Source organism: Magnolia sinica, chromosome 12 (genome assembly GCF_029962835.1).
Source record: "Magnolia sinica isolate HGM2019 chromosome 12, MsV1, whole genome shotgun sequence".
NCBI lineage: Eukaryota > Viridiplantae > Streptophyta > Magnoliopsida > Magnoliales > Magnoliaceae > Magnolia > Magnolia sinica.
Window position 1 is genome coordinate 62,556,023 of NC_080584.1, and position 10,882 is coordinate 62,566,904.

At 39.6% G+C, this 10,882-nt stretch overlaps 1 protein-coding gene across 1 annotated transcript in view; it reads right to left on the reverse strand.

Moving 5' to 3' along the window:
• Positions 1-9,863, reverse strand: part of LOC131221498 (receptor like protein 21-like) — a 67,231-nt gene extending 57,368 nt beyond the window's left edge. Inside the window, exon 1 of the mRNA XM_058216771.1 lies at positions 9,390-9,863. Within this exon, the coding sequence (XP_058072754.1) occupies positions 9,390-9,744 (355 nt within the window). The 5' untranslated portion in view covers positions 9,745-9,863. The remainder of the gene's footprint in view (positions 1-9,389) is intronic.
• Positions 9,864-10,882: the final 1,019 nt, after the last annotated feature.

A 10,882-nucleotide genomic window follows, 5' to 3' on the forward strand; every position in this document is an offset into this window, starting at 1 on the left:
TTTCCCAAACAGGAACAAGTTATTCGATGTACCATATATAATTTTGGGTAGGAGAAGATACTTTAGCCAACCAACCCTGCAACGCTGGGTTGCCATGCCAAATTTGTGAGATTCCATCAGATCGATGGTCAAAAGTCCATTTTAATTTCATTTTTACTATTTATAGTAAGTTTTAGTTCAATCATAACAATTGATCCCTTGAGCTTTAGGAGACATGCTCAACATGAAATGCACTTAGAAAAAATTGGGAGAATAACGTGGTTAGGCCAAATTAGACACTTACTCTTTTTGGCAGAAAACCATGAAGTCTAGTAAATATCACATTTTTTTAGGGAGTTTGAGTTGGAGTTTGATTCTGAAAATTCCTCCCAAGTTTGGTATCACTGTTTGAATGATTGAAAATTCGCTTTTATCATCAATTAATCTATTTTCGAATTTTTTTAGAATTTATTTCTATTCTTTCTATTTTTCCTCGTGGATTTGAGGAATCCAGATAAGCTCTCTGGATTCAGTGTAATTATCTCCTTGAGCAAGACAGTGATCGACCTCATCACGTACATCCTTGCATCATGATTCCACTTGGATGCCACTTATTTCTCAGGGCATGGTTGACATGTATCTAATTTAATAAGAGCTATTCTAATTAATTTCTTTATACTAGCTCTTATTGTAAAATAAGTTCATTTGGTAAAATTACTTTTTCATACTTGAAAAGAGCTTTTATTTGAAATAATCATATTTGGTAAAGCATTAAAAAAAAAAAAAAATTATTTAAAGGATAGTTGCTATGATTTTAAAAAATTGCAATAACTCTATTTCGAATGAGCATACTCCTTCATTCCTTTCACCTTAGATGTTGGCCATCCATCATGTTGGCCAATGCATGCGGATTGTATGTCACGTGGAGCGCACCTTTTATGTGGATAGTCCATGTGGATCAAACATTTGAAGTGGGCCATGTATTATGCGAGACCTACTTTGGATGTAGACCATTCATCATTAGGGGCCGTCCTTTGATTTGCACCATCCATTATATGAGGACCCACCTTGATTTAGGTCATCCATTATGTGGGGAGCTATGGACCTTGATTTAGGTCATCCATCATGTGGAGCTCACCATCAATGTTAATTTTCCCTCATGTAGGTCACTTGAATGTCCACTACCCATCACATGGAGCTCACATTTGATGTGTCCATCATGTGGGCCCCGCCTTCAAAGGGGGTTGTCCATCTTGCAGACCATTCATCATCAGGGATGACTTTTGATGTGAAATATCCACTATACGGGGCCCACTTTGATTTGGATCATCGATTAGGTGGGTCCCACTTGATATAGGTAGTCCATCATGCGATTCCACAGTTTGATGTGGGCCATTCATTATATAGGGACCATTTTTAATGTGGGTTATCCCTCATGTGAGGCCCACTTTTGATGTCCACTATCCATTATGTGGGGGTACTCCTATGTTGATCATCAATTATGGTGGGCTACTTTGGATATGCGTCTTTCACCATATGGGGCCACGCTTTGATGCGAGCTATCCATCATGTGAGGCTTACTCCATCCTTTATCTGGGTCCACCTTAATGTGGACCATTAATCATGTGAAGCCCCACCTTCAATACGGGCTATTCATCATGTGGGCCCTCCTTTGATGTCAACTTAAATTGCATCATGTGGGCCCATCTTCAATGCCACCATCCATCACGTGTATTCCACCTTTCATGTGGACTGTCCATCATGTGGGTTCCACCTTTCATGTGGACCTTCCATCAAGTGGGTTACACCCAGTGTAGATCGTCCATCATGCGAAAGGCCATCCATCATGTGGGTCCCACCTTTGATGTTAGCTTTCCATCATGTGGGCCTACCTTGATGTGTGTACCATTCATCATGTGGGGCCCTACCTTCAATATGGGTCCATCTTGTGGGCTACCTCAGTGAGAAAGAGAGAGGGAGATGAGAAGCGACAAACCAGAGAGTGAGAGGAAGATAACAAAAAAATAAAATATGTGAAGGTAGTTTTAGTATTTTTAAATTTTGATAAAGCCCCAACCTTTACCCACTTAAGCTCAATAAGATCTTTAAAAAAAAAAAAAGAAAAAGTGAACCATCCCTAGCTTATGGTAGGACTTATTTTCTAATTTCTAGATAAATAAATTTTATAATTACACATTTACCAAACCATCCAAAAGCGTATTTAAATAAGTCAATAAGCTAGTATTTGTAGTCATGTCAATCACCTCCTTAGTCTTCGTAGGGTTAGAGCAATCCATGTTACCCAAAGTGAGGCCCATTGCCATGTTCATATCCAACCGTCTTTCTTTTTTGGTAGCTCACTAAAGGAAATAAGCCCAAATATGAGGACGATTCAAAATTCAGGTGGATTATGCCTTAAGAAGCAATGCGGATGAAAACGCCCAACGTTGAAACTTTTTTGTGGGCAATAGAAGTTTTGCATGAGCATAATATTTTATTTTTCCTACATCTCGTGGGAGTCATCTTATGAACTCGTTAGATGGCATAAAAAGATCAAGGTGAGCCATAGGAAGGCTTCAATATTGTTGGCATTTCTATCCTCACTATTTAATTCTTAATGTGTTAAGGTGTGGCTTACTTGAGTTTTAGATCTCCATCGTGTTTAGGCTCATGTCCTAAAATAAACTAGTGAAACTGATTGACGAAGTGGATATAACACAAACATTATGATGGGCTACGTAGAGCTTGGGTTACTGGATTCCTGCAATCCCACCATACAAAGCAAGATTTACCATGCAGGGCAGTTATGTGCAATCCATGTGACACTTATCTCGTGTAATCCATGTGATACCTAACTTGTGGAACACAAAGCTCTGTGAGGTCCGCTGTGATGTCCAGGTGAAAGCCACTTAGCAAGTTATGCTAGCCATTGTTTACAGTTGTTTTTGGCACACCTACATGGATCAATAAGACTTAACCACATAATGTCACCACACACTTAATATTGACAGAATCATACTCATGCCTAAAGATATCTTTTACCCTTACCCTTCACGATACGTTTGCTATCATAAATGAGGTGGCACAAAACTTTGTGCATGCATGCTTTTAAGATAAATGAAGCAACAAATGACATGTAACCCTAATTCGTGTGGCACATGACAAAGAAAGCATACCTAACACATTTATAAAAGACCCACGGAGGTAAGGATCCTTTCATATATTTGGATACACTCACTAAGGTCGTCTCTCACAATCCTTTTAAAATGGGAGATCTTCCTAAAGACGTTCAGAGCTCTAGTGGTGATTACAAAGATTGTGAATATATGACGACCAATATATGATGATATTAGAGTCAAAAGAATGAGACTCGATCAGGTTCTGGTGGATCCAATTTCCCGAATTCCATGAATATTCAAGGGAACAATAGGTCATGAGTGGAGATGGCTCTATTAAGTCAGATTTAGATATAATAGTATCCTAAACAAATCCTCGAATATACACAGCCACGTAAAAGTGGAGATCTGAAAATGAGTTTTTGATTTATGAATATCTCATGTGGGAAAAGAACATCAGAAGGTCATGGCTGTTAAGGATCTTAGACTAACAAGTAAACTCGATGAGAGTTTTGCCGCATCCAAAAGCTATAAAAGGAGAACGCGATGAAGAGCTCGAGGCCCTCGCCAAACACAATACATCTACATAATCTTTATTTTTTATCTTTCTATCATAATTTTTATGACCAAGAGCAGATTAAATGTTCGCGACCATCCATTGTCAGATTTCTATCAATTGAGTTCTTACTTAGAAGATTAAACACCTAGTTCACATTCCGCTCACTATCTGCTTAGATCATCCGATCATACAAAAAATCATATTTTTATCTCTTGTTTTACTTTATTCTTTAATTTATTTTGACACTCTGTCGATTGTAATGAGCATCATTCACAAATTAATAAAAGTAACATTGTTTTAGCATTCTTTTCTTTTATTTGTCCATCCTTGTTCCTTTAAAAAATATGTTGGTTGTAATTAATGGTGAAAGAAAAGTCTTGAATGTAAGGTAAAATTATTCAATCAAGAAGGACTAACCTCTACCCTTATGCAAATCGCCTAATCGCTATTACAGCGGGTGGTTGTGAAAGTGTTTGGATCCACAAATTTGGTCTTAATCGGTGCATCAAAGCATTGGGGACACCAACGTTCAATCAAGCATTAAGTCAAGTATGACTCTAGCATGCTCACACTTTCTAATCGCAGATGTTAATCAAGTAAATGCCCTTGCTCACATGTGTAGCCTTGTGTTTGATTGAATTACACAAACAAAATTCTGGGCAAGCGCGGTGGATCCTGATAAGCTACCTTTAGTATTTATCAATAAATATGATGCCTCCTAAATTTAAAATAATGTAGTTCTATTAATGGCATTGTAGAAGAGCAATAATACTTGGGCTTGCAGTTCAAGCCCATAGTCAAGTTGATACAAGATCATCTTCTCAACTATCTTTGATGACTTTTTCATACATTTCCTCATAATAGAAGGACATATGTAGCAGATTTCCAAAGGAATCAATGTACAACTAAAGATCTTCGAGAGATTGGTTGAAGGTTTCCTCCAGAGACTTCCTATTAGTAATATTACGCAATAAGCCCCCCAGTCATCCAATTGAATGAGAGGCAAAATGACCGACTAAGCTACATACAAGAGCAAGTCAGACCGAACCTCGAAGCCAACCTATATTTGCATAAGTGGTGGCGATAAGGAGCGACCAAGATGTTCAATCTTACAATCAGCTAAAATACCTCAACAATAGAATCATTATGTTCATTAGGGGCAATTCCCAACCCATGTTAATAACATAGGGGGAGCAACCTTTAATTGGTCCAGTTGTTCAAAGCGGTTTTCAGGGGGCCAAATACTAAAGAAGATAACCTCCGACTGACCCAAAGCGTCTGTCAAGGGTATCATAGGACAAAGACACATGGGGGCAATCTCCGACTGGTTCTCTTATCCAGAACAACTATTGCCAAGTAAAGGTGCTTGGGGGGAAACCTCTTGCTACCCCTCCCCCACTGGTTGTCGATCACGTGGTGTAATAGACATACCCTAAGCAATCTAAGTGACACCTCGGTTGAGTAGAACTATCAAGCCTGCAATAGCTGGTTGGTAGGGATGATGTTATAGGACTCATTCAGGAACATGGGGTCCAATCTAACAACCGAAGAATTGCTCCGCCGATTTATAGGAAACCATACTTTGAGTGGGTTGATCAATATTATGAGTTTTCCAGAGATTTCAAGTTCCCTAAGTTCATACTTTAATCTGGAGAAGGTGAGACCTCTACGATTAAGCACATTAGTTGCTTCACCATGCAACATGGTAAGTCATCTCTTAATGATTTTTTAAACTCATGTTGTTCAGGAATTCTTTAACAGCATCCACTTTCACATGGCACATAAAACTCTATGTTATCTCAATCCAATCCTGGAATGATATGGAAGAGAGGATTCACATAAAGTTCCACTGAACTAAGCTTGAGGTATCCATAACCGACTTGTTTACTCCGTGAAAACTATTTGACGAGATGATCAATCATTTCGTCTCTCGGTTCAACAGTACCAAAAAGCGTTGTCCAGTGATTCTCCTAAAGGTCGAGTTTTTGGGTTCACCTTATAAGGCATGGGTTTCGAGCTTCAAAAGCAATCTGAAGGCATATACATTAAACATCTATTTGAGTTGTTAACTAGGGCAATCTAGTACAAGCACATCTTCCAAAAGGAAAAACAATAAATGAGCACATCCAAGGACACATCTTATCATGACCCGAACTATTAGTTGGTTGTAATCACATGGTCGGATGAAGATCACGACAACTATTACGAGGTGGCCATGGCCAAGATAGTTGGCACACAATTGTGTGAGTGCATGCTATGCCATGAAAAAGGTCGAGTAAAAGGCCTCACCCTATATAAACTCAAGGAAAGGTTCCTCTGAAACTCCAAGGTAATATGCTTTTGATATCTCTATTGCCTAGGAGATGTTAAACATTCTATTGGAATCCAAGTTCATCACGCTTCCAAACCGCTAAAAGATTCCATCAGCTAAGGAATTCAAATAAGAGATATATGGCAAGTATAATGGAACTAAGACTCATTCTACTGAGAATTGTAACATGTTTAGGAATATAGTGCATGAGAACATGAACAAAGACCTCTTGAATTTCTCAAAAAAGCACCTGATGGGAACTGATGTAGAGTGGGTCGCGGACACTTTCATGTCAAAGATGGATCAAAGAAGGCCTGTTTAGAGGCCAAAGTCATCAAGACCGTCAGAACCCTAAAACAGACATATCTCGCAATCCGGAATGAGTTACTCAACGTAGCATATATGATTTTGAGGTAGGAAGAGCTAATTTATCCAACTAACCCAGATATGCCCGGTTGCCCATGCTGAATTTGCGAGATTCCATCAGATCGACGGTCGAATTTCTTGTTTATTTCCGTTTTTACTATTTTTAGTAAGTTTTGGTTTGATTGTAATTTTTCATCCGTTGGGCTTTAGGAGATTTCATTAAATCACCCCCTGAGGAAGACGGTGATTGATCTCATCACGTTCATCCCTACATCATAAATTAATTGACATCCCCTTCTTGGGGTGACCAATGACAACATGTCCAAATTGAGATGATAATGACCTCAGGAAAAGCATGTGGAAATGGTACACCTGATCGGTTGACCACATGCGCTGCAGGTTGAGATACAGTCAGTCATTACCAAGGGTACTGATAGTCCGACATCATCCATAATAGCCAAACTGGGCACGAGAAAAGGGCTCACCCATAGGCCTCAAGGAAAGGTTCATTTCAAAGGGAATAATCATCAAAGACCAGTTAACTAAAACCAAGGATAAAGGAAAAGCACCAATGGTCAACCAAGACTCAAAAAGTTCGAAAATTGTTAAACCTGGCTGGAATCAATCTACACGAATCCCTCGTCTGTTATACTTTTAATGAAAAGATAACTCAAGGAGGGAACTACACGGTTCAATAAACCCCGACATGAGGCTAAAATGCCACCAACACATGGTTGGGTTATCGTCTGACAACTGCTCGGTCAACAATCAAAGCAACATAGCACCAGGAAAGCAATCCTCGGCAAAGCAGTCCATTCCATAGAGAAGAACTAGAAAGACGCCTGGAGGGCTAGCAAATCAATCATGGCAGCCCAGGGTCCAGATCTAGATGCACGTAGTTACCCATTCTGGACAATATTTCAAAACTTGTGTCTGGAACTCTAAAAGAATTGGTGTTTAGATACGAACTCTTAAGGGATGAAATGGCATCTAAATATGGTAGAATGCTTCTATTGAAGTGGTTACAACTCAGATTAAAGTGCTCTAGATTGCTCAATCTCGACTATCTTTTGAAACCTGCATATGGGTGACGTCCTGTGTTTAGGACCTGCTTAGAACAGGGGAATGATCCCAACCATTATTAATTTTTCATTAAAAATAAAATAAAAATATTTACTCAAAAACATACCATGCCCAAGAGGAAACACTTAAGAGGGCCTTTTGTTTCCAACACTCTCCCTTCCCTTAGATCTTGTGTTCAGCATGAAACGGATGGCAATGCTATAGTGAATTGAGATACAAAGGTAAAAACAATGTTTTCCTATATTTGTGGTAGATGGCCTCAAATCCCAAGAACTCTCTCTTTTTCTTCTTTTCACTGTCATCATTGAAGCCTTATATCAATTACTGGTTTTTATCAAGCCCAACTTGAAATGGACAGAATTACAATTTAAAAGTCAGCCTGTCCAGTACGTTTGGATGCACTATCAAATTGAATTTCAAATTCTGTAGTGACCCCTCCAGCTAGGATACTGGTTGGTACTGGAAAACCTCTGTGGGTTCCACCGTGATGTATATATCTTATCCACGCAGTCTATTCATGTTGCAAGCTCATTTTAAGGTATGAGACCCAAAAATGAGATAGATCCAAAGCTTATGTGGGCCACACCACATGAAGTAGTGGGGATAGTGACACATACCGTGGACACCTTCCTAGTGTCCAGCCGCCATGTTTATTTTCCATCCCACCTGTTCATAAGGTCACATAAACCTGGATGAAGGCAAAACAAAAAAATCTGCTTTATCCAAAACTTCTGTAGCTCACAGGAAGTTTTCAACAGTAGGAATTCAATCTCCACTGTTTCCTGTGGTGTGCTCCACTTGAGCTTTGGATTTGCCTCACTTCTGTGATGATGATCTAAGATGACCTGGAAAAATGGATGGACTGCATGAATGGTTGGCACTGGAGGATCGCTACAGAATCTGAGTCCTCTCACCTCCTTTCCCTCTCTTCAATCACTTTAGGTTAAAGCTAAAGGTGGCTTCTTTTGATCGACCTCAGGCCCTTAAACAAATAAGAAGAAGAAGAAGAGGAAGAAAGCACTGAAACCTACATTTGTTTTTCGCCACAGTTGAGCTTATAATATGGCAGAAGATGTAATATTATTATCTGCTACTACTGATGGCAAGAATCAACAAGCATCTCAAAATGTGAAATTTCAAATACCATTTTTATATGCATGTGAAGGACTCCTATCAGTAAGATCTATATGCTTTTATATGGAAGGGATAGTGAGCAATTCAGCCTCTTATATTTCAAATCCGAAACCTCCAGATTGCATGTTTGGAAGTGTGACTGAGGCATAGCCACTGACTCCATTTCAAAATATTGTTTTAAACTGATGTTATCAATCTCAGTTTCTTTACAATTGATCAACTTACCTTCAGAGGGGAAGTGTCCTTCAATAATATTATTGTAGCTTAGATCAAGAGTCCTGAGGGATGACAGTGAACCCAAATAGAGAAAAATGCTTTCATTGAAGGAGTCAAAACTGAGGTCAAGGTGATCTTAGAATGGGAAAATTCCCATATGGGTGACGTCCTGTATTTAGATCCTGCTTAGAATGGGAGAAATCCCAACCATTCTTAATCTTTCATTACAAAAATAAATAAATTTCCTCAAATGCATCATGCCAAAGACGAAACACCAGGGGCCTTTATTTCCAACACACTGCGTTGGATCTTTTGTTCAGCATGAAACAGATGGTGATGCTGGAGTGAATTAAATTGCAACTGTTAAAAATGTTTCCCCTGTATTTATGTAGGAGAAGGCCTCAATTCCAACAACTCTGGTTTTTTTTTTTTCTCCTAGTCATCCTCGTTGTCATTGAAGCCCTGTTTTTTTAGGTCCAAATTGAAATTGACAGAATTACAATTGAGAAACGAGAAATCACTACATACCTTGACACATTTGCAATTCAATTTATTAGGACATCTGAAGGCAGCCCTGTTTTAAATCATCAAGGAAGAATGTTAAGATTGTAGGAGATAAAGGTACCTTCATGATCAACCCAACCACGCAGGTAATTCGAGGACAAATCGAGGCTCTGCAGTTCTCCAAAGGATAGAAGTAAGTCGGCATTCAGATACCATTCTCCCAACTTGTATTCCCTTGCCCAACCGAGAGAAATTTCAGTCACTCGGCCTGTTGCATTGTTGCACTTGATTCCATCCCAATTACAGCAGTCAGTCCCATCCTTCCATGTAGGAAGAGAAGACCCATTCGGATAATTGATGGAGGCTTTGATCTCCAAGAGAGAAGTCCTCTCCTTATCCAAGCACCCAAGACACCCACGACGACAGTACTGAACATAAAGCAAAGCCCACAACCACAAAACCAATGCCCAATCCATGGAAATTGTATTAGTTTTCTCCGCTGTATTCCAGCAGGACAATGTTTTTCAATTTATAAGTGTAGAAGTTCTAAGGTTGGTCAGGGTCGAGGGACGCGTGGGAGAGGTGATGTGTGTGGCAGATTGGGTTGGGTTCCAAGTGACGGTGGCCCATATAATGTTTATTTTATCCATGCCGTCTATCCATTTTGGATTATTATTTCATTGCATGAGCGTAAAAACAGGGTAGATCCAAATCTCAAGTGAACCACACCATAGGAAAACAGAGGTGATTGAACGCCCACCATTAGAAACTTCCTTAGCGGCCACTGTAATGCTTATTTTGCATCCAAATGGTCGATTAATGAAGAGAAAACACAAATATCAGCTTCATCCAAAATTTTGAGGCCCACAAGAAGTTTTTAATTGCAGGCGTTTAATCACCAATTATCCCTGTGGTGTGGTCCACCTAAGATTTGGATATTCCTATTTTTTGGGCTCATGCCCTAAAATGAGCTGGCAAATTGGATGGACAGCTGAGATAGAACACATACATCATGTGGATCCCACAAAGCACTGCCCAGCATTGTTAACATGCAATCCGTGTCCGTTTGGAAGACGCTGTTGATAATTTCGGTGAGAGGAGAGTGGCGCGGCTAATCCATGGCTCAACTGCCCTGGTGGTTACACGTCGCGTGACAGTGATGGAAGATAATAAAGGTTATCTGTCTTTCTTTATGTATTTGTTGAATGTACATATCTTAAATATACTACACCACTAAAAACTGTAACAAATAACCATTACAAACTTTTTGTGGGCCACAAAAGCCTCCGATCAAGCTGATCTTTATAATTTTCCATTCAGCCAGGCCTTCTTGACATTATCAACAGGTTGGATGGTCCTTTGGAACTTTTAATGGTGAGGCACTCACTGTTTCCTGTGGTGTGGTCCACCTGAGATTTGGATCTTCTTACCTAAAATGAGCCGTTGAAACGGATGGATGGCGTGGATATACAAAACATCACGAAAGTGGGCCCCACGGTAAGGGTAACAACCACTGAGGTGTTATCCGGGTAACACATAAGCCGTTCTGAGCGACTGAAGGGCAGTGAGTTACACACGGTTCAGATCGAGCTAATACATGCCACAGGTATAATT